The sequence below is a fragment of the Acomys russatus genome, chromosome 9, assembly GCF_903995435.1.
Source record: "Acomys russatus chromosome 9, mAcoRus1.1, whole genome shotgun sequence".
In the NCBI taxonomy this organism is placed as follows: Eukaryota; Metazoa; Chordata; class Mammalia; order Rodentia; family Muridae; genus Acomys; species Acomys russatus.
Genome location: NC_067145.1, coordinates 25,140,310 through 25,165,048, shown reverse-complemented (window position 1 = coordinate 25,165,048; position 24,739 = coordinate 25,140,310). Strand labels below are relative to the sequence as shown.

Genomic DNA, 24,739 nt, shown 5'->3' with positions numbered 1-24,739 from the left:
TATGTTTTTCTTTGTTTGATTTGTCATATTTATTCTCATGATGTTTCAAATAAAAACCAGATTTGGACTGAGTTTAGTTCTAAAAGCCAAGCTCTTGAGGGCAATTTGGTGTGGACATATTTGTGATAATTTGATAAGTTAAATGGAATGAACTGGCATTACTACCATGTTATTGATCCCCTAGCTCAAAAATCTACTCCTGAAAATGTTTTCTGTCTTAATAAAACACACCTAAAAGTTCACGTGAATATTAATGCTTGCCTTCATCACAGGACTGGGTGATCAACAAATGAGTTTCACGCTAAGACTCAGAGCAATTCCCCTGATATCACTGTATTTTAAAAGCAGTGAAAAGCAATGACAAACCAGAGTGTTGGTAGGAAATGAGAAGTTATAGACACCTTGTTTTGATCCTCCAATTAGTCAGTGTGTTCATATGCAAAAGACATAAAGCACATGGAAAAATGGTAGGGCTGACAAAGAGTGAGAACTGCAGTGGAAATAGATCCGATTCCGTTCAATTTAACACCTGTTACTGAAGTCATAGCTCCAGGTTGTTGACAAGGAAAAAAAAGAATCAGATGAAAGGAGTGACTGTCCATGGAGAAATGTTCAGTCTAAAATGTTTAGAGGTCACTCCTAAGATCATCTACAGATGAAAAAGAAAAAAGGGGGAGGGGGGAAAGCAGCTGTGCATTTACAACAACCAAGTCTGGACCACACCCTGCAGGGCAATTTCCTGGGTTACCAACGAGGAGTTGCATTACGTCATAGGTTATTTCTCCAAAAAAAAAAAAAAAAAAAAAAAAAAAGACTTTTTAAATAGTTTTCTTTGGCCATAAGACTGACCATGGCATCTTTTCTCCTCAAGGCCCACCAAGTGTCATTTACTGTTGTGAGATATTAAGACACTTGAAAGGACTGGACAGATGCCCAGCCACCCACCCCTGGATTTCTTGTCTTTAAATTTAGAAAATGTCTCATAAATACAAGCAAATTGGGTGCTCCTGTCAACTGTGGTTTGACTATGTTGTTAAGTGTATATGCTTTAAAAAAAAAAAAAAAAAAAACCCAATAACAATGCTCAAGGGAAGTAGGCATTTCTCTTTCTTGAGACCCATAGTCTGCTGAAACTGTAAAAGGAGAAAGCTCAATCCATTTATCCACAAGTTTCGGGAATTCCTTGTTTTTAATAGCTGAGTAGTATTCCATAGTGTATATGTACCACAGTTTCTTTATCCACTCTTCTACTGAGGGACACTTAGGCTGTTTCCATGTTCTGGCTATTATGACTAAGGCTGCTATGAACATGGTTGAGCAAATTTTCTTGTTGTGTGCTGGAGCATCTTCTGGGTATATTCCACCACAGTTGAGTGGAGAGTGGGATATGACTTTCTCACGTACTCTGGTGCCTCACATTTGACCATGTCCCCTGGAGGGGAAGACCTGGTGGCACTCAGAGAAAGGACAGCAGGTTACCAAGAAGAGACTTGATACCCTATGAGCATATACAGGGGGAGGTAATCCCCCTCAAGAACAGTCATAGGGGAGGGGAATAAGGGGAAAATGGGAGGGAGGGAAGAATGGGAGGATACAAGGGATGGGATAACCATTGAGATGTAACAAGAATAAATTAATAAAAAAAATTATAAAAAAAAAAAGGAGAAAGCTGTGCAGCTTCCTGGCTGCGAACGATAGTGTTTTACTCTCCTCTAGACAACAACACAAGTTGTATATAATTCAAGTTCCAAATCTACGTTGTACAATAGCCTGACTCCAGCGGGCTTTACTCCTTGATGCAAGCACTATTCAAGTCTAACGCCGTATTGCGGGGTGAACCTATTTAAGGGTCTCAGGATATTTAAATGCCTCCCCTGAAAGTTTTATAACATACTGCCAATAACCTGAGTTAAATGAAATAATGAGATAGAATTTCCAGAGAGTCTCAAAGAGCATTCCTCACCATCTTCAACGACAAAAGAAAAATTAATTATTTAGCCTTCAGATGTAAAGGAATGGGAGGTGGGGGATGAAAAGGCAAGGAGTAGGCGGGGCCCTTGATAATAAAAAGTTTACCCATTTAATCTTCTTTGATTACTCCAAGGGACTTCCAAAAGACAAAATTTAATTAAGGGTAGTGAAAGTTTCTGTAACGGTTGATGTGCTTGCTTATATACTAACACCCTGGCTGATGAAGGTTGGTTTTGTTTTTAAGCTGCGTACGGTAAGGTTCCCTTGATCCTTAAATCATAGGGAACATGGTAACCTATGGAAGAGGTGCAGTGCCTTGGACACCAAGTCCCAAGACTTGCTTCTTTTTTTGCTTCTTTGGCTGAAAGCCCTACATCAGCATTTTCCTCCTTCCTCCTCCCCCCCCCCTTTTTTTTTTTTTTTTTTTTTTTTTGGAGTTTAAGGTCACTGATTTCAGGAAGGCTGTCATAACAGGCCTGCCTTCAGTTGTAGGTTGGAGAATAAGAACATAATAACTGGGGGCCTGGAGAGATGGCTCAGTGGTTAAGAGCGCCACCTCCTGCTCTTCCAGAGGTCCTGAGTTCAATTCCCAGCAACCACATGGTGGCTCACAACCACCTATAATGCAATCTGATACCCTCTTCTGCAGATAAAGCACTCATATGCAATAAATAAAATAAATAAATCTTAAAAAAAAGAACATAATAACTTGTTAAATGAAATAGCCTGCCCAGAACCCCACAGTGAGTAAAGGAGGAGACTAGATTTGATTTTAGTTCTTTCTGACTCCAAGGGGAGGATGCTGAGAGAAGACTCCTACGTGATGACTTGCAACACAGAACCAAAGGATGTGAACCCACTGACACACAGTGGCTGACACCCGCAGATGAGGTTCAGCTGCTGCAGGGAGACAACATCATGTGTCCAGGCTAAGCTGGCTGGCTGCCCTGTGCAGAAGGAACTCAGATTGCTGGCTGGGACATGAAGACTACTTGAGTCTTAGGCAATGCCAACCTTACCAATGAAAAGACAGTGTCATCCCCGCCGCCCCTATCCCACCCCCCGACTTATTCCAATGTCGCCCTCTGACTTACTTATCTCCTTTGCTTTTGGAGATGCCAACCAACTTCTCGATGCCGCCAGCATCCCGTAAGGCCTTGGCATTCTCCATGTTCTTGGTAATCACTTCATGCAGGGTACAGCACACGGCCGTCACCGTGTCATCTGACATGGCCTTACTCCCTGCATTGTTGCTGTTGTTCCCGCCAGGAAGCCGGTGGACCAGGTCTCGCATGGCATATTTGCCTTTAGGAAAGAAAAGAAAGGGAAAAGTTTAGGGAAGGTCAAGGTGGAACAAGATGGACAATGGAGAGATAGGAGCAGAGGAGGAAAAGAGGGTGCAAGAAGACACTGGAAGCTGGGCGTGGTGGCGCATGCCTCTAATCCCAGCACTCAAGAGGCAGAGGCAGGTGGATTCCTGTGAGTTTGAGGTCAGCCTGGTCAACAAAGGGAGTCCAGGACAGCCAAGGCTACACAGAGAACCCCTTTCTTAAAAAACTACACACACACACGAAATGACACTGGATGTTCTATGCAGGGTGATTTCAAAATACACACATAGAAGAAAGAGTAAGGTTGTCCACCAATGGCTCCTGGGTCCAGGACACCTTACCATCACACTGTGTATACTCAAATCTATGGATGCCCAGGTATTGCATAAAAGATCACATGTGCTCCCTCCTTCATACTTTTAATTATTTCTCAATTACTTCTCTTAGCCAATCCAATATAAATGCTGTGCAAAGGCAGGTGATGCCGTATTTATTAAAAGGGAAAATCTGCATGAATATTAATCAAATAATTTTTACTTGCCCTTGGCTGAGTGTTGGCTGAAAAACACACAGTACAGAGAACCAACTATTCTTGCTCACAGCAAAGGCCGAGAGTCTGGTACTCCACGCATCTAAGTTTGAGTCTCTTTAGGAGTAACTTTGTGGCTCCAAACTTCAATGTTTTCGGTACTTAAAGCAAGAACAATAATGATACCCAACATAAATTATTTTAAAGATTAAATGAGTAGACATGTGGAAAGCATTTATTCCGCGATTAACACAGAGCACATCCTTAACAGATGTCATGTTGGTATCCATGTAGACTTTAGTTGGGATCTGTATAACTGCAGCACTTGGTTCACAGCAGTTGGGGTGACCTTGACCAGTCATCTTGTGAGGTGTCCTGTGCACTGTGGTAACCTTGTCTCTCCAATGAGCTTTTATTGCACGGTTCTGTAACACAGCATTTACTAATCTGGCATGCTTTTCTTTGTGTGAGAAATAAAGTAACACCCGATGGTGTTTCCTTAATTCACTTTATCATTTCTAATCTTGCCTCTCCCAATGATAAAGGTGCTTACAGGGACAGATTTATGGAGTGCTTTTAGACTACAAAGCACTTTAGATATTACCAACAGCCCAGCAAGACAATTAATGTATCCCACCCGCAGCTTCCAATTCTGTTCCTTTAATTTACTTTTGGAAGTAAACAAGAGCCTGCAGCAACATTGGCTGTCCCTAAAATTCGGGATACTGGAATTGGCAGATATTCCAAGGTAGGTCCCTTACATACCTCCCATCCCCTAACTAGACATATGTAGCTAGTTCCTAATAGTTACATGATATAATTACCTGTAGCATGCCTCTAAATGTCTAGTGTTTGGCAATTCAGGGCAAAAGAAAGAATCTCATGGGAACAGGCACTATCTTAGCACCAGGCAGTGATAAATAAAACAGAGAGCTCTGTAATATGATATTTTGATATCTGCTCTTATCCTTATTTTAGTGGCTTATTTTAGCTTGGGCAGAAAATGCTGATGTTTAAATTACAGAAATAGAAGAGTGTCTGCATTCACTTGATGACAGCAGAGGAAGCATCCTCTGACAGAAGTGCTTTGACTCAAAAACCCCCAAATGTGGCATATTTACTTTCTAATGATGACATTCAAAGCGGTTGGGAGACAGCACATTGACTATGGATAGTCCTTGGAGAAAATTGCTTGATATATCTATCATTAGATCAACTCAACTCTGATGAAGAGTTTGCTGCCATTGAGCTTAGCATGCCTGAGATTCTATCCTAAGCTAGTGGAAAACAAAGCTGACAACCTCTGTGAGACGATGGGCATGTCCTATCCTCCTGCCTCTATAAAGGAAGTGATGGGGGAATATTCCAACAACAGGATTGAGAGATACTTCAATTGTTGAGTGTGGGAGAATGGTCTTGTGACCTTAATATTATCAGGGGTTGAAAAGCAAAGACGGTTGAGAAGAAAAGAACTGCTTCCAGAATTTCTTAGCTTTGGTTGGTGTTTTGGCTTAAAAAAACAATGTCAAGGGCAAAGGGCGTGGCTTGGTTGGATTTCTCCCACTTGGGAGGTGGGGCGAGAAGGATTAAAAGCTCAAGGTCGTCCATCCTTACATACATAGAAAGATTGAGGCCAGCCTAGATGACATGAGACCTTGTCTCTAATTAATTAATTAAAATTATATTAGAGAATTTGAATGTGTAGTTTCTTTATAGCCCCCCCCACCTTATAAGGCCAAACAAAACAAAACAAAACAAAAAAAACAAAAAACAAAAACAAAAACAAAAACAAACCAAAAAAAAAAAAAAAACCAAAAAAAGACCAGCTATTCCTGTAAGGCTGGCATGGCAGAGATACCACCCCACTACCAAGCAGCGTCCCATTCAACCCTGTGCACCATGCCATGTGCCCAATATGCAACCGACCAGGAGTCATTGCTGCTGATTAAAACCATTTCCTTTCCCAGTATGTCAACTACCGCACACAGAAACATTGTTAGATTGCTAGGGATGTTTTTTTTTCAAGTTACCAAAAAATACAGGATAACCATGCTAAAATCCATAGCACCAAAGAAGCCAAGGCTGGCCCAAGGGAGGATGCTGGAATCTCATTCAAAAGAGGAAATCAAATAGACATCTGAAGCAGATGGGGGGAGGGGCGTGGATGGGAGAGGGGGTGAGGATCAGATGTGCAGTCTGTTTTAACCAGTTGAATGAAGAAAGCAATCAAATGCCACCACTTGCAGATAAAGACCTCTAGGTTGACTTTGCTGGTTACTTTAACTGATGGACAGGACATTCTCCACCGTTGAGTGGAGAGTGGAGTCTGACTTTCATGAGAACTCTGGTGCCCCATTTTTGACCATGTCTGCTTGATGGGGAGGCCTGATGGCACTCAGAGGAAGGATAGCAGGCTACCAAGAAGAGACTTGATACCCTATGAGCATATACATGGGGAAGAGGTCCCCCTCAGTCACAGACATAGGGTAGGGGAGTAGGGGGAAAGCGGGAGGGAGGGAGGAATGGAAGGATAGAAGAGATAGGCTAACAATTGAGATGTAATATGAATAAATTAATAAAATATTAAAAATAAAAACATGCATGTAAAAAAAAAAAGAATACAATGTTCCCTGTTAATGTCTTTGTTTCTGTGTTGAGACCAAAGGAAGGCACACCTTCTCACATCTGAATATGAATACTATTATCTTAGGCACTTTGGGCAGTAGAAAAGCTTGTCAGATCTTTCCAGTGTTTGGAAAGTCTGAGGCTAATTGAAGGGGGAAAGGGGAATATGGGTCATAGTCATGAGTGACCCTGTGCTCTAGGCTTATAAGAGCAGTTTGGGGACGATGAAGATTGGTGCGGCTTGGGGCAGTTGTGGAAGGCTACACAACAGGAGGTGTGGACAGTCAGTTGAGAACACTCTGTAGGTGGAAGGAGGGGCAAGATCTCGTTGCTATTTTGTAAGGAAAACTGTGTTACATTAAGCAGGGTGGTGGTGGTGGTGGAAGGGAGTGGCCCAGAGAGAGAAATCAGTTGGAGAGCATCTCTGGGAGAGAGGAGGCTCCCAGGAGTCTATGGGGGTTTAGTCTAGCTGAGACTCCTAGCAATAAGGTATATGAGGACTGAAGTTGCCACCTCTTATATCCAGGTGGGACTTCCAGTGGGGCCAGACACCTACATGGAACACAGAGCCCAACAGCATGGAGAGGCTTCGGTAAACAGGTAAGTCCACTTGTGTGTGTGTGTGTGTGTGTGTGTGTGTGTGTGTGTATGTAATGCTTTATTGTTAATATATGCTGTGTTGCAAGACATATGACAATAAAAGGGCTAAAAGAATCCCATAACAGTACAATCTCAGACTACTTTAAATTGATGTATTTTTAGAATAACATTTTCTCAAAAAATCCTTTACCAAAGTGAAATGCAAAAATGTTTAGCAGTGAGCAAATTAATAGTCATGTCTGCTATGCAAAAAAATGAGAATCAAAGGACTACAAGTTGATAGTTTGGTTAAGGCAAGGGGAGGCATATGACTTTAAAGACTTGAACAGGTTTTGATATTTTGCACCTAAGGTACAAATAGTCCATGTATTTTCAGGCGTGTTGTTTAGTGGAATCATCTTATGCAAGATCCCATTTATTTCCTTGTTTGGGAATTAATACAGACATTGTAAGTTTCCTCTTTTGTTTTTTTGTTTTATATGACATCATTTTTTTTATTTATCTTATTTTTTTATTTTATTTTATGTTATTAATTTATTCATATTGCATCTCAATGGTTATCCCATCCCTTGTATCCTCCCATTCTTCCCTCCCTCCCATTTTCCCCTTATTCCCCTCCCCTGAGGGGGATTACCTCCCCCTGTATATGCTCATAGGGTATCAAGTCTCTTCTTGGTAGCCTGCTATCCTTCCTCTGAGTGCCACCAGGTCTCCCCCTTCAGGGGACGTGGTCAAATATGAGGCATCAGAGTACGTGTGAAAGTCAGACCCCAGTCTCCACTCAACTGTGGAGAATGTCCTCTTTTGGCCTTATTAGATGGTTAAGCTGACACTCTTTATTGAAAATGGTACAAACTAAAATTTTAGCTAGGTTGAAATTTCATGACTGGTGTTTTACAAAATGTTTTTTGTTGTTGTTGCCAAAAATAATTGTGTAGATTCTGTGGACTAACGTATTCCATTTGACCAATATTAATGTCTGTTTCTGGGAAACTACTGGTCACTGAGGACACATGCGCCCAAAGGCCCATACACTTGCTGATGTAAAACTATGTTGCTCTTAGTATGCATGTTCATGTTAACCTTCAGGAAGTTCAAGAAAGACAAATAAACAAATAAATTTAAAAATTATGTAGACCTTTTTTTTTTTTTTTTTTTTTGGCATTTCCCAGGCACCAAAGTATGTTCTCCTTTACCTTTGGAAATACAAGATGCAAAACTTCAGATTTTTATTTTACCTGACATTTGCGGTAATAACTGTCCTGCTTATTAAAAATCTAACACAAGGGTTGGGTGTAATGGCTCTTACCTAAAATCTTAGTACTTGGAGACTGACATCAAATTAGAAGCCAGGCTGAGCTACATAGTAATACTGTATCTACCATCACTACCACTACTACTACTACAAGAAACAAATAAACCAACACAAAATGGTTTGGCGTTAACAAAGGAGAACTCAGCTCCCATTTAGCTGTGACAGGTACCCTCGTCATGACCAGTGTGTGCAGTGATTGACAGCATTTCAGAGAGATGCTTGCTTCCCTACATTCAAAGGATGAAATGATAATGGTCAATAGTTCAAAAAAAAAAAAAAAAATGGAAACAGGTTTCAGAGAGCTACTTCCTTTGGTGGTCATCATGACATGCACACGCTTAAGGCCTGGAGCTTTCTTACACCTTCCTTGTGTCTAGAGCAGTGGTTCTCAACTTTCCTAATGCTGTGATCCTTCAATACAGTTCCTCATGTTGTGGTGATCTCAACCATAAGATTATTTTTGTTGCTACTTCATAATGGTAATTCTGCTATGCTTATGAGTTGCCATGTAAATATCTATGTTTTCCAAAGTCCTTAGACGACCCCTGTGAAAGGGCCATTTGACTCTTCCCCATCTCCAAAAGGAGTCATGATGCACAGGCTGAGAACCACTGGACTAGAGTACGCTTTCTGTTATGTGAGTCACCTACTAACTTTGGTGGTGGGACACTAGTCAGAATCTTGGTCCTACTGGTTAGGAGGAGTACACAACCACAGACACCTAGCTTTCTGCCAGCAGGAAATTTTTGATTTTCTTTTAAGCCTGATGCTTGCCTGTCTGAAGTCCCAGCTCAGCCACTGTGCCCTTTTTTTTTTAAGTGTCAAAGTAGAAGGCTGCTTACAGGATGCTCACACTTGGTGTGACAAACTCTAGGCTGTTGCTCAATCACCCTTAGGAAAGCTGACATCATCAATACAATGTAAAAGCAGGAATTCTCACAGCTCATTCAGATTCGAATCAGACCATGCTGAGAAACTGGATGGCTTACTAATCCAAGATCAATAAAATAAAGATTTATGAGCAATGAATCATATATGACTAAATGAAACACATATAATTGCAGTTAACATTATCAGGTTATACTATAAAATGTGGATAAAGAATGCTTCAAATGGAACCCTCTTCTAGTGAATCCTTTAGAATTCATCAGGAAAATCCTTGTGACAGTTTCTAGAACACATGATAAGACAAAAAACTGTCAGCAAAGACTACTAATACTATATTTGGAAATGTAACAGCATCCACTGATCAGTCTGGGTCAGTGCAACAGAGGCTAACAGTTACATACATATATAATATATTTTAATATATATTATATTTTAATGTATATTTATATATTAATATATAATAATTTTATTATATATAAAAAGTTACATATATGTATACATTAAATGACTTTTCTATCTGTGTACTTTCCTTAACTATAGATTTCCAAGGTATATAATCAACATGGATCTCATCAACATGTAAACAAGTAAACACAGTCTGTAACCATGACCTTCCCAGATACGCCAAATTTAAAGGCAAGTAAAATTTAATTAGATATGACAAGTCCATTAAGGAATTCGAGCATTTTGCATGTGAGATTGGTGTCTGCAGCCTCTGCCTAGGATACTTGATTGGGTCATGCCATATGGTGTAGGGGATCTGGACCCTAAAGTTAGCATGACCAGGACTGTTGGAAACTCAGAGCTCAGAAGCCTAGAAAAATCTGAGTCCAGAATTGGAGGTGAGACTTGAAAGGGGTGACTCTCACACATTCAAGTTCTGTGTTCTTGATCTTAGTGGCTGAGATGCAAAGGAATGAAACATTTCTGTCAAAAGCCATTAAAAACCAACTGTTGAGACTTGTATCATATACCTCTCGCCTTGCTACTAATAAAGAAGTCTTTCTGAATGGCTCAGCATGGCTTGCTGTCTGTGTCTATAAACCTGGTGAGACAGACCATCAAACAAATGGTCATAAATAAGATAGCTAAGCAAACATCTGTGGGGATGTCTGTACTTCTGCATAAGAGGAGACTAGTATGGAAAACCAGTCCCTTGCTTTGTCTTCCTGTGGCAGCATACACGTCAACATAAAAACTGTATGACATAGAAGATCAGTGCATGCGATACAAAAGCAAGAAGAGAAGCAAATAAGCAAGCAAACAAGCAAGCAAGCAAAAACAAAACAAAGCAAATGAAACACACCATCATATTCTTGCAGTCCCATATTAGGTTCCAAACCAACTTCATTTCTGGCATGGGCTATCGTTATGGATAGCAAGGTTACTCTGCATGTGAACTGCTGTTCGTTCAGCACTGTGTGAGCATGCACAACCTTATGCATCATGGTAAACATGTACTCTTTTACTCTACAGATAGACACCAGTTATTAAGGCTCCCTTCTAATAATTCACAAACAAAATTCTCTCCTTTCTTAATTGAAAAAAAAATTCACACAATTATTCTGATTACCATGTCCCCTCTCCCAATTCCTTCCAGAACCTGCTGATCTCCCCACCCACCCAACTCTAAGCCCCTTCTTTCTCTCTTTAGAAAACAAACAAACAAAACAAACTGGAATTAAACATCTCTGTGACAAGCTGCAAACCTAACAAGGCTCCTGGGAGGATATGAGGGGGACTCTAGCAGAGACTCTTAGTAGCAGGGTGCATAGAGACTGAAGAGGACACCCTCTAACTAGATGAGTTTCCTAGGAGAGGGAGGGGAACACCAACTCACTCACAAACACTTCAACCCAAAACTCACCCTGCCTACAAGATGTGCAGGGATAAAGATAGAACAGATAGAGCAGAGATTGAGGGACTGTCCAACCAATGCCTGGCCCAACCCAAGATTCACCCTATGGAAGACAGCCAACCTCTGATCCTATTAACGATACTTGGCTATCCTCGTAGACAGAAGCCTAGCAGAGACGACCTTTGAGGGGCTCCACGCAGTGGCTCTTCAAAACAGATGCCGAGACTCATAGCTTAACATTGGGAGTTGTATAGAAAATCTTATGAAGAAATGGGGGAGGGGGAATAGGACCTGGGGGAGACAGGATCTCCACATGAAGACCAACAGAGCCAACTAACCAGGCCCCAGAGGAGCTTACTGAGATGGAAGTAGCACCCAAGGACCCTGCACAGACTGAACCTAGGCTCCCTACAAAGATGTAGCCAATGAGCAGCTCAGGCTTTATGGGGGAGTAGGGGCTTTCTCTGACATAGACTCTGTTGTAAGTGTTTTGATCACTTTGCCCTGGTAGGACTGCCTTGCCCTTGATGAGCTGGGGTAGATTGGAAGTGGGCTCTCTTTTCTGAGGAATAGGCGAGAGGGAGGGGGACAGGGACGGAAGGTGGGACTGGGAGATAAGAAAGGACGGGGGGCTGTGACCAGGACGTAAAGTAAATTAATTAATTAATTTAAAAAATACAACACATACATATAAACAAAAATATAAAGACACAAAATTGGAAACCATAATTAATATTCAAGACCAGTACAACAACAACAATAACAACAACAACAACAAAAACAAACAAACAAAGCAATATGAGACAAAAAACATCTACAGAAATATCACTGAGCTCATTTTGTGTTGGCTATCTACTGTTGGCATGGGGCTTAGATTGTAAGAGCCAGAGCAGATGTATGACTCCAAGGAAACACTGCCTTCCAACACGACAAGGCTGATGCACACATGAAACTCTGACACTGTGGCAGCAAGAACAGGGCCGGCACAGCTTCAGGTCAGATGGGGTCCCAGATGAGAGGGGGAAATGGGCACGGAGTCACATCCCTAACTAAGGAACTATCTCCAATTGATATCCACTTGCAGAGGAAAAATTAGTTTTCTCCAGTTCCTCTCTTCTCTTTTTTTTTTTTTTCAAAAATAACTTTTTTTATTAATTTATTCTTGTTACATCTCAATGGTTACCCCATCCCTTGTATCCTCCCATTCTTCCCTCCCTCCCATTTTCCCCTTATTCCCCTCCCCTATGACTGTTCCTGAGGGGGACTTCCTTCCCCTTTATATGCTCATAGGGTATCAAGTCTCTTCTTGGTAGCCTGCTCTTTGACTTGCCACTGATTGGTGGGAAAGTGGCAGTGACAAGAGCGGCCCTGTAGGTCCGTCACCTCAGTTCCTGTTTCCAACACAAACCCTGTTCTACACAAGCTAGATTGAAGCAGCTATATCAAGAGATGGGCATGGGTTGAGACACATTCTAGAAGGTATGTTACAGCGTATTTTGGTTTATCTAATAACTGTGATTCCCAAAAACAAGTACCAACTTATGACACATACAAGAACTTATTTTACATGCCCGAGTTGATAAGCAGTTGGTCTGCGAAAATGGCCAAAGAGTAAGTAATGATTTGAAAAGGAAATAATATTAAAAGAGGCTGAATATTTTAAGTTTAATCTGTGTGGTATGCTTTCCCAAGAGTATTCAACCCAATAAATAACCCCTCTTTCGTCTGTTGGGAATATAAAATGAATTGTATTTTTGGCACCTCGAGGTTCTATCCAGAGGAAGTCATCGAATTACATCTGAGAAATTTTTCACACTGTTGGGTGTCAAGGACTGAAAGGAAATCAGTGGAAATGCCAGTAAGAAGGTGGTTAGGTTATGCACATTTAACTAGCATGAGAATGGTTCTAAAAATAAAAAATGGCAGCTAATTAAAAGGAGGATGGCTGCAGTACTGTTCTGAACCAGAAATGAATTGATTTTTAGAAATATTGAAAATGATGCAATTGAAGAGGATTCAGCTAATTTGATTATATATTAAGTATGATAGCCCTCAAATAATTATCTCAACTCATCGCCTAATTTTAGCAGAAATGAGAATATTCAAACTTAACTGACTATAACTTTAGGAGAGAAAACCCTGTGAAAGGTTTTTTTTTTTTTTTTTCCTTTTTGGTTAAAATTGATATCCATCAAAGATCCAAGCATTTTCCCAAGACAAAATTTTCATTAAACAATCATCTGCCTGAGTCAGAATGAGTTCCTATTTCCACAATACAAGTTTGGTTTCAGGAATAAAGTCTGGTTTGTCCTTCGACTTGAGCACGTTGGACACTGTGAAACAAGCAGCCTAATGATGGATTATAAAATCACATTTTTCATTCTTGGTTTATCAAATTGATTTGCACCACTGCCAAAATGGAAAAAAAAAAAAAAAAAAAAAAAAAAAAAAGGCTTCAATTAATGCTACCAAGAGAGGAATGCACTGCTCCTCACAGTCCGTGTTACACAGTGGCCCCACTTTCTCAAGAACATTCACCTCTGTCACTGCTGCTTCTGTTGTGCATTGCCTTATGGGTACAGAAAAGAGACATACAATTTCCAACTTAAGTAGGAGACAAATGCACTTCCGAGAAGTTAAAGGACATGTGTCAGGTTGCCTCTTGTATCCTGCAAGTCTCATGTGCTGAAGTTCCTTCTTCACTGTTACCAGTCCTTCCCTTAAGGTCTTTGGAAGGTACTGACCTTACAAACACTGGGACAGTTTTCTACCTTCAGTTGGGCATTCCACTGACATTCGTCAGATTTGCTTACTGTGACTGGCATGTTGGACTTGCCTTTTTGACACTGTTATAAACTTCCCCTTAAGTTTTTAATCCTTATATTAATAGATTAGTGCATCTCTCAATCTTCACCAGAGAAGATATATATATATTTTTTTGTAGTAAATGGAGATTGTAAATGAAACATCTAGACCATACCCCTCTCTCCAAGGCTCAGGAATTTGTTTGAGGCGGGCCCTATTGTAAAACTCAGAGGTGGTGACCATCTACAGTAAGATGGTATCTGTGGAACTTGTCAGCATCATGGCACATATGAACTCAGAGTGAGTATGACAGAACACCCAGGATATAAGATCAAATTAGAAAAAAATTCAGCGACCTGAGGAGTTATTGGTAAGTGGCGGTTGCTTGGAGAAGGATAGTTTTCTTTGGGGTTGTGGCCTCCGAGAGGCTTCTCACGGTCCACTAGATGGTCCTGTCCCCGTGTGCATACAGGCATCACTAAGTGTTCAATGGGCTTTAAAGAACGCATGAAGCTGGGAAGGATAAATAGTGGGGAAAATAAGGGAGAAACTTCACGGGGAAAGAATGGGGGTATATTTGATCCAAACACACTGTACACACATACAAAGTTTTCAAACATTAAAATAACAAGATGACGGAAAAAAATGTGAGCTTGCATTGGCTGACAGGAGCCAATACAATGGCTGCCTCATTCCTAAAATGCACCTGACTTATTCTGACTTAACAGATGCAAGCTTCCTGCAACCCTATGCATTCATGCCTTGTTTAGAGAGATAAAGATGCATAAGGAAGACATAGTATTTACCTAAACTTTCATCTTACTCCTAACCAATTTAGGTATATGTGGAAGAATTGCCAGTGTTGCTCTTCAACTGCAGGAAGCTTTCTGTTTTAAAATTCACTTCAGTTTTTGTCTTAAAAATCAAATAGTTGCTTTCTATTTTGGTATCTACCAAGAAGCTGACTACTCTCTCCAGCAGTCATTTCTAATTTTATTCTCTTCATATTATGGGCGTTAACTGGTTCTCAGTACATGATTCTACCCTGTAAAACTGGGGCTTGAGAAGGGTCTCCTGTAGAGCGGAGGCCAGACTCAGGAGGCAGATGTCCACATGCGGGTAGCAGGGGGTGGTGTGGTGGTGGTGAGCTGGTTGGACACTTACTTGTTCTCTTTTCCCAACACAAGATGCATCTTAAATTACAGGCCACTAGACCCAATCCTGCTCTAGATCTTTTGAAACCCCCCATCTCTCTCATGCTTAAGGGTCCTGTACCAGGATACACACTATCCTGGTGTGAGGGGTTGTGTACAGCCTCTTCTAAGCAAAGCAATAGCTCTGTTTGAGTTTGCTCTTCTGTTTCTGTGGTTAACAGTCAACCTCAAACAACACTTTGAGGAAAGGATTTACTTCATCATATGCCTCCAGGTCACAAGTCAGGGCATGAACTCAAGTCAGCAAGGTTGAAGCAGAAGCCGTAGCAGAATGCAGCTTACTGATCTTTTACTTGCTCCTATTCCACTGCCTTTCTTAGATATCTCAGACCCATCTTCCTAGGGGATGGTGCTGCCCAAAGTGGGCTGCGCCCTGCCATGTCAATCATCAATTATAAGCCTCTCATAGACACAGGCACAGGCCAATCTCATCAGGGCAATTACTCAGATGAGATCCCCTCAAATGACTTTGGGCTGTGTCAGGCTGACTGATAAGCTAATGAGAACAAGCTCTTTTGCTTAAAACAAAAGGCAAAAAGAACACCACAGCATTCACTCTTACTTTGATTTTTGCTCGTGTGAGTTTATAATTCTTGAAGTTTGTATCAAGCTTACTGTGCAGTTTCTATGCACTGACATATTATGAGCTTTTTTTCATGATAAAGACACTCAGCATCTTTCATTTTTTTTGCAAGATGTGGAATTTGAAAGAACATAGGAACCCAAAGATATTGAAAAATTATCTTAATAACAGTTGGCTTATGTTTTGGATATTTCTCCCAGTTCCCTAGTTCATGAAAATAGTGTTCCTATGAACTGTAGAAATGTCTTGGGCCACATAATATCGAGTGCTTCTTTGTGAATTAACCACAGTGGACATTCTAAATGGCACTGCCAGTGTTATTAATCTACCAGTGCATACACTCCAGGCCTATGATGTGTGCGTGAAATTAAAACTTATTGGATTTATATTTGATGAATTCAAAAGTCGTTTGTGTTTGTGGAACCATAAGAAACTCCAGCAATCACAACAATCATGTGAACTACTCAGAAGTGGGCATAGTGAGAAAGAATAAAGGAGAGACCAAGTAGATGTAACAGAAACAAAAATGAGCTTAGAGAACAAAGAATGGATCGAAGTTTACTTCTGCTAATCCCTCTCAATCAAAACGGCTACATATGAGATCTGAGCCCAGCTGATAACCCACTTATTACAAGCAATATTTAACACAGCAAAATTCTAGGGAAAGAAAAGGCGCTGGGCAGTCCTTTGGCAATTTCTTTATTGTGGTGGGATTTCACTTGCTGCAGAGGAGAAAGGCATGATGAATGGGAGAGATTGCATGGAAGATTAAAAAAAAAAAAACCAGAAAAATATTAGGCACTGGGTATCTGTAGTTCAATTGTTCCAAGGACCAGCAAATACCTGATGTTTTAGCTTTCTTACTTATGCAGTTATTTTTTTGAAATTTCCAAGTGTTTCTTTGTCTTGCTTACTGTGGCACTCAAGGAAGGAGTGGTGACACTGCCATTCACAGGAGTCTGAAAGTAACTGGCTCACAGGGCACTGGCCTGACATCTTGTAGTGTTATCCTGGGAATGGGGGAGAGCTTCCCCTGCCCTTCTTTATTCTCCTGGCTGTTCCAGAGGTTGGTAAGAATGCCTTTCTAGCAGCGTTACCTTCTGAAGCATGGACACTAAATGTGTGCTCTACAGAGCCCTGGCATGCTCTCAGGTGTGTTGCAACATGCTTGGCCGGAGAACAGCAAGGGAAACATTAATTACCTGCAAGGAATCTGCAAAAGCTCGAACTTTGATTTACAAAAAAAATTGTAGTTATCATTATTTAACAGTCATGGTCAGTACCAACAGATTAAATGCAAGTCAAGCTCCTTGTTAGACAAATGTATTCGGGTGTCTTCATCTCAGAGGAGTATTTTCAACACACGTATAAACAGCCCGTGCTCTGCTACACTCAAAATCATTAGACATTTTGAGGATGCTTGAAAGAAGATCTGGGAAGTTAATAATTGGCAAGTCTGAAGGGTCAATGATATTTGATTGGCCTGACATAATTCTTTTAGTTAAGACAAGTTGAGGATGCAACTGTTTTCTTCTTACTGGCAAGTTCTAAGGTCAAGTGGAGGTAAGTATTGTCCTAAGTACACAGTGGGTGAGTTCAGAATAACGTACTAAAGGAAGCCTAAAGGAAAGTGTCAGCTGGGAAGCTGTTTGCAACATCAGCAGCAAACCATTCTGCTCAGAAAAACTGGCTAGAGCAGAGGAGAGGTGGAGAGCACTGAGGGCCCCAGAGACAGTGTCCGCATGGCTGCTGAGCAGAGCCAGACACATGAGAGCCACTGCACATGGGACTTCTACTTCCTCTGCTTTGATTTCCTGTGATTGTTATCAAATGACTTGAGCAGGTTAGTGTTTCAAAATCAGACATACATTTCTTTTCACCACGGTAGAAGCTTTGGGTTTGGAACCAAGAGACAGGCAGGGCTGTATGGCCCTGGCATCTGGAGAAGGGGATTTCCTCCCCTCTAGCTAGAATCTGGCGGCAGCCAGCCTTTCCAGAGTGGACTGCATTACTTCTGTGTCTCTGCATGGACCTCTCCTCTGTGAGCACGTTGTTTCCTTTGATTGTGTCTCAGGAGGACTCTCATCTTTGGATTTAGGGCCCATGTGAGTTATTGCCTATATCTTCAAAAGTTCTCTTTTTCCAGATAAGGCCACACTCACAAACAGGAAATATCGACTTTTTAACCCATCCCATTAGTGCCGGCTCCCTATGGTGGCCCTAGCAAGCTAATGCCTGGGCCAATGCTGAGGTTTAAGTACATGCTCCAAGCGGACACTCTGAGCAGGAGACCACTGGTCACAGTTAACTGCACTTCGGTTTACTTGACGACTGTGCCCACACAACCACTCACAGGCAAGTTCATCATCAATCCTCACTGAGGACTATTGGAAGTCTCCTTGAAAAGCATGCGCACCATTGAGCTGAGGTTAGTGTTTAAGGCAAAACAAAGAAAAGCACACAAGCATCACTCCCATCCAAGTGAGGGTGCTTCAGCAAGCCCTTCAGCTGTTGGCATCACCACCAGCACTGTGCTCGGCTGTCCTAGTGCTCTCAGAAGAACGCGCTGTGAGATCCATGAGGTTAACCGAGCACAGCCAGGTGAGACAACAAAACCGAATCTCTTGGTCTCCAGACAGGCTTTCGCAGTGGCATAAAGCCCTTGGCGGAATCGCCAGCGATATTGCAGGTAGGAAAGGCTGTTGAATTTTATCCTAAATGACTGCTCTCAGTGTCGGCTCCCTTGGGATTTCAAAAGGGTTAGTTAGGTGGGTTTCATTCTTGCAAACATCTCAGTGAGGCTGAGGCTTTCTCAGGGAAGCAGTGCTCAAGTGCTCCATAGAAGCTGAAAAAGCTGCCAGTGCCCGCCTCCGTCTGTCCATGGGGAAGTGTTGAGGAGGAGGCTAGCCAGTGCTCTGTTACAGAGTACACACACACACACACACACACACACACACACACACACACACACACACAATGTATATACACATGCTGTGATTTTCATTCACTGAGAGGTCAATACAAATGTGGAATGCAGCCAGGCGTGGTGTTGCATGCCTTTAATCCCAGGAGGCAGAGGCAGGCGGATCGCTGTGAGTTCAAGGCTAGCCTGGTCTACAAACTGAGTTTAGGACAGCCAAGGCTACACAGAGAAACACAAAAAACAATAAACAAACAAAACTGTGGAATGCACACACATCCTTATTTGATACTGAGGAATAGGTCTAGAGATGCTGTGGTAAGCACCAATCCTAGTGAACTTAACTTGGGAGCATGGAGCCACATGGCACTTTTACTGATATCCAGCTGGGTGGCTCCCTCACTTGTCAGATAAATACCAGCTTTTGGAAACTAGGAAATAGGACCTCCAAAGTTGGGGGTCCACCCTGCCCTCCAGGTGGTACTGTTTTAACTCTTCAAATAATGTGTGGAGTGGAGGTGCTCAGTGTGTGCTCATGGTGTGTGTGGAGAGGCCCACGTGTCGTGGTATTGTGGAAGGAAGAGGACGCCTCTTGGCTCTGGTATTTATTCTTGCTTCCTGTGTGGTCTCCTCCTTTGCCTAGTGAACGCCAACTTTTCAAGGTGCAGTGCTTGGCTCTCATCATTTTGGGGTAGTTTATGATTCTCCACACAATGCATCCTTAGTGGTCCTCCTCAGCACCCTAAATCCACGCATCCTTCCAAGAACAGCCAAGCGTCTGCTGACCTCAATGGTCTCCCTGAGGTGTGAGATAGAGGCATCGATTAAGCTCCCAGAATCTGAACTGCTCTGTACTCACCAACTACTGTATGAAATCACACATTGTCCAATTTCTGTGTCTGTTTAGATATTAATAAAGCACAAGTCCAGAGTACACCAAACAAAAGTCAGGTCACCCAACGTAGCTTTTACTCATTCTCCATATGATGGGAGCTGTCATGAATGCTAGTTCAGATTTAACATGATGCTGTGTGCCGTGTCTGGTTTGTGTTTTTTTTCACATGTTTGTGTATGTATGGTATATTGGTACACACGTGTACGCAGGGTCGGGTGTAGAAAAGTATGTATAGCGGCCCGAGGTTAATGTTGGGCCCATCCTCATGTACTCTTCCGCTTTATTCATTAACCCAGGGTCTCTCAATCAATCACAGAGCTCATAATGCAGACAGCCTCCCAGGTTGCTCCGTGGGAGGAATGTCTGCTCCACCTTACAGGTGAATTACAGCTGAGCCTCTATGGCCACCCTGGGCGATGGGGAGACAGACATCTTCCAGCCCACATGCCAGGGGCTTTTCCCAAAAGGATTTCTGTACGTCTGTGATTGTTAGCATAGCTTGCGTCATCTATGAAACTAGGAGGAACCACACAGTGAGAGAAGTATTTCTAATAGCTACAGAAATATTTCTAGAACATTGCCTTGTGGTCAGTCTTTCCTATGTCAACCCTCCGTGCATTGTGCCCATGTTACTTGTAGAGAATCAAGAATCTGAATTTTTCCGCAGTTACACAAGGGGGTCTGGCTCAGTTATATCACCTGGCTGAATTACAAAGTAAGTTCAGTGGATTTTTCAGTTGTTATTTTCAGTTTTATGTGGACAAAAATCTATGTTTCTTTTAAACACAGGAAAGACTGTTGGGGAGAGATGCCATTTTCTGGCTTCCAAGGCTTCTCAGGAGATGTCTAAGATCTCTCGTGGCGACAGTCTGTCTAAGATGCTCACCCTTGATGCTTCCACCATTTTGGGCTAGGTCATACTTGGTGGTGCGGATTGTCCTGCCCATGCCCACCTCTACTGCCAGTTTATACCATTTGTGCCCCCAAAACTATTTCCAGACATTGTTAAATGTGTCCTAAGAGAATTAAATTGCTACTTGTTAAGAGCAATGGGTCAGGAGCGTCAGAGGTGGGAGCCGGTAACTTCTGGATAGGTGGTAGGCAATTGGCCTTGTGAAAATCGTGGAGTTAAAGTGTCATGGTGTTTGTTCTGTACTCCTCTCTTTGGCTCAGTAGGCTCATAAGCTCTGGGCATTGCACACTTTATGGGGTTTTCGAAGCTTTGGTGTGACAGAGGGGCAGACAGGAGATGTGATTTCGTGTAACTGAAATAATACAAATTGCTTGTCAGTTCCTCCTCACTTGTCTGCAGAGTGTACCCACAGGGGAGCACCTACACGGAGGAAAAGAATGGGCTAAGCATGCACTAGAACAGATGTTATGCAGGAAAACTTAGAACCTGAGCAATGAACTTGTCAAATACCTTGTGATAGCTCCCCATGGGCTCCCCTGAGATACCAGCAAGCCCCAAGTACCGTAGGTGTGTGTGTGTTCCACTCTGCAGGTACATGACTGCCCTTTGTTGCACAGTACATCTTCAGGAAATAGCCAGTTTTCAGAGTATAGTTGTAAAACTAACATAAAATGTGCCTTTTCCTTAGGAGGAATATACTTTGCCATTTATATCTCTTTGTTGTCATTCAATTTAAGTGCTAAGATTGTAAGCTACAATCCATTTGTCTCAGTGAGGTATATGCTGTGTCCCCTGTAGCATTGTAGATAATCACAGACAAATCCTGAGGGAGGCATTGCTGGCACCAGGTTCATAGCAGGGCACAACAATGCTTAGTGCAAGGGTCAGGAAAATTCAGTAATGTGGATCTTCTCTAAGCATATTCTTAAAAGTTGTTTTAAAAATAGTTTATGCTATGGAATTATTGTAGGTATTCTGCAGCCCCGGAATATTGAGTGTGTACTCTTTCTCCTTGTAACTAAATCCTGAAGCATTCTCTCCCTTTTTAAAGCCATACTGTACCTCTTCTGCATCTACTGAGCCCTCTACTGTGCACCAAGAGATCACGAACACTTTTCCACAAGAAAGTCACTTCAATATTTCCACCTCGGCGGGACTTAAGAGAAAGCAGACAGAGACCTGCTGCTGTTTTAGGCTTCACAACGCTCTCCTTTAATATTCCTCTCTATTTCTACAGGTGGGAGCTTTATACACAACACAAGAGGGGAGACACTCATAGCAAACGCATAGCTTATTCCAAAATACCTCTGCTTCATTTGTTACAATCGTAACTAAAGTTAATATCAAGTATGCTAGAATAATAGCTCTGCTGCCTTCAAACTTAGTTCTCAGGGTGGGAGATTTATCGCCTTAGTGGAATACTTGCTTAGCAAGCCTGAGGCCCTGGGCCGGGTCCTCAGCTATGGAAAGAAACCCTCTTGCCTCTCTACTGAAAGACTAAACCCATCAGGGATCTGATTCATGGTCTACAGTCACCTGACCAAGGAACTGGCATCTTACATATGATAGATGACCTTGGAAGCTGGTCTGTTGAAAGTCATTCTTGCAGGAAACCAGGATGCTATCTCTAAGCACCATTCAGTACTTCTATTAATAACTGGCTGCTAATGATCAGGCCTCAAAGACTGACAGCTTCTCTAATTTTTGCATTTGATTCCAATTTAGAACTGAAAGAAGCTGAGTACACATTCTACAGAACCCTGCTGCCTCAAACACACACACACACACACACACACACACACACACACACACACACACACACACACACAGGAGAAGCTACACTGAGTCTTGAGTCTTGGCTATGGGTGCCTGGCAAGTACCAATGATGGTAGTTTGCATCCCTGCTATAGTCAGTTCAGAGTACGTGACTTTTGCCTTCCTTTGGCAGAACTTTGCACCTTATCAACATGTGTCTACTGGGATTCCACCTCATAGGCCTCCAAAAGGCTCCTTAGTAAAAACCATTGCCATCTCTACAATGGAACATGTTTGCTCAATGGCCAGACTGCCGGTTGGTGCTCTGAAAAAGTAGCACGTGCAGAGAGATACAAGGGCTACCTGAACTTGTGGAGAATCTTGGATGACGGAGAGGAAATGAGCATAGAGCTTGGCCAGGGCAAAGGGTATGTGAGAAATGGAGACCCAGATTGCTCCCTGGTTACTTTCACTGGTCTTAGGAATGGGAGATGAGTTGACAATAGTTTTTGCCTCCACTGATGAGAATCTGAACCACATTGTAAGTCATCATTCAGTCTTGTGCACCCGGAACATCTCCTGATGTGTCTACAGCTCTTAAGGTCAGGGACAGAAAAATATACAGATCAGTGAGTGTTTACGGTGAAAGACTGTTCCTCGAGGAACCAGGGTATAACCATAAGTTTTGAGAGTTGGGTCATTTCACACTTTTCCCAGCATTTTTAAGCTATAGGTCTTACAGTGTCTGCTCTCTAGGAAGTTAAAGCAGGAATAACAATTATTTTTTTTCCACTCCACAAATAATTGTTGACAGGCTGAAAATTTGATACTCTGGACTCATTCAAATGACAAATATGGGCTATGTGCTCAGAACTTGTATTACAAAGTAGCTAAGACCCAGCTTTAAAATGTGATTTAAAAGCCTTTGTTATTATCTATTGTTTCTCTGTGACTTACTTTTATGCATTAAGTTTTTATTTATTCTCAGAGGTGTGTATGCATGTACATGGGTGTCATGGACAACCATGAAATTGGTTCTCTCCTTCCACTTATGTGTGGGTTTTGGGAGTTGAACTCGATCCCCAGGCTCATGTTGGGAGCACCTTTACCCTCTGAATCATCTTGCTGGCCTAAGGCTGTGCATGTAATAAGCATGGCCATCCCATCATGCCCTTGTGTGAACTCCCAAAGCACTTCTCAAACATGCATCTGAGCAACAGGACCATGGAAGCAGGTTTCAAATGGGTTAATGCTCATCCTCCAGCCAAATGAGAGTAGAACATCTTCCTGGGCATCTCTTTGAGTTTCATCAGGCTGCTTGTTAGTTGTGAAGCATCAGCTTTGAGATGAATGCATCATCTCAACTGCAGAGAACTGAAACTGAGACCATTCCAGGGTCAGAGCAGGAAGACTCCTGGTCAAGAAAACAGAATATCTTCTCTTGGTGGAAACTGAATGCTCCAGCTGGCCCCATTATGTCAGTTTGGCTAAGGGACCATTGTGGCAAGGTGGTAGCCTTAAACCATACTATAGACTTACACTGAATAATTAGTTCTTCAATGAGGTACTGTATTTGGTCTTTCTCAGAATCTCAATCTCATTACAGAAGTTTACAGACCACAGCACAGCTAGGTAGGGTTGTTAATCTGCCTGCTTCTCTGAACTATTCAGAAAACGGTGGCTTTTTTTTTTTTTCTTGTTTCTCTCTCTTGTTTAAGAGTGTTTTCCTTAAAGCTATAGGCTTTCCTCCTGACACTTTGGGTTTCTAACACTTTCTCCAAAGTCTCCCTTCCTGCTGTGTGGTTGCAGCTTACATGATGTGGCCTTTTTTTTTTTTTTCTTCTCACCTCCACTCTTCGCAGGCAGCTGCTGAGGCTATATGCCTTGCCTGTGCTAGGGTTTTTATCCTTCTGTTTTCTTTTTTTTTTTTTTAATTTTAAAAAAAATTTTATTTTTGCTTATTTATCTTATTTTATTTTTTTCAGAGTTTTAAAAAATATTTTATTAACTTATTCATATTACATCTCAATTGTTATCCCATCCCTTGTATCCTCCCATTCCCCCATCCCTCCCACTTTCCCCCTACTCCCCTCTCCTATGACTGTGACTGAGGGGGACCTCCTCCCCTGTATGTTCCTGGGGTATCAAGTCTCTTCTTGGTAGGCTGCTATCCTTCCTCTGAATGCCACCAGGCCACCTTATCAAGGGGAAGTGGTCAAATATGGGGCACTAGAGTTTGTGTGAAAGTCAGTCCCCACTCTCTACTCAACTGGGGAGAATGTCCTGTCCATTGGTTAGATCTGCATAGGGCTTTGAAGCTTACTGCATGTATTGTCCTTGGCTGGTGCCATAGTTTGAGCAGGACCCCTGGGCCCAGATCCGCTCATCATAATGTTCTTCTTGTAGGTTTCTAGGACCCTCTGGATCCTTCTATTTCCCCATTCTCCCATGTTTCTCTCACCTAAAGTCCCAATAGGATGTCCTCCCCTTTGTCCCACTTTCCTGATAAGTGAAGACTTTCATGGGACATGCCCCTT

At 42.1% G+C, this 24,739-nt stretch overlaps 1 protein-coding gene across 4 annotated transcripts in view; it reads right to left on the bottom strand.

Annotated features, from left to right (window-relative positions):
- The window catches only part of Ctnnd2 (catenin delta 2), an 843,915-nt gene that overhangs the window by 48,464 nt on the left and 770,712 nt on the right, over positions 1–24,739 (bottom strand). For all 4 annotated transcript variants that reach the window (XM_051151017.1, XM_051151020.1, XM_051151018.1 and 1 more), the window contains one exon: positions 3,066–3,276. In XM_051151017.1, the coding sequence (XP_051006974.1) occupies positions 3,066–3,276 (211 nt within the window). The remainder of the gene's footprint in view (positions 1–3,065; positions 3,277–24,739) is intronic.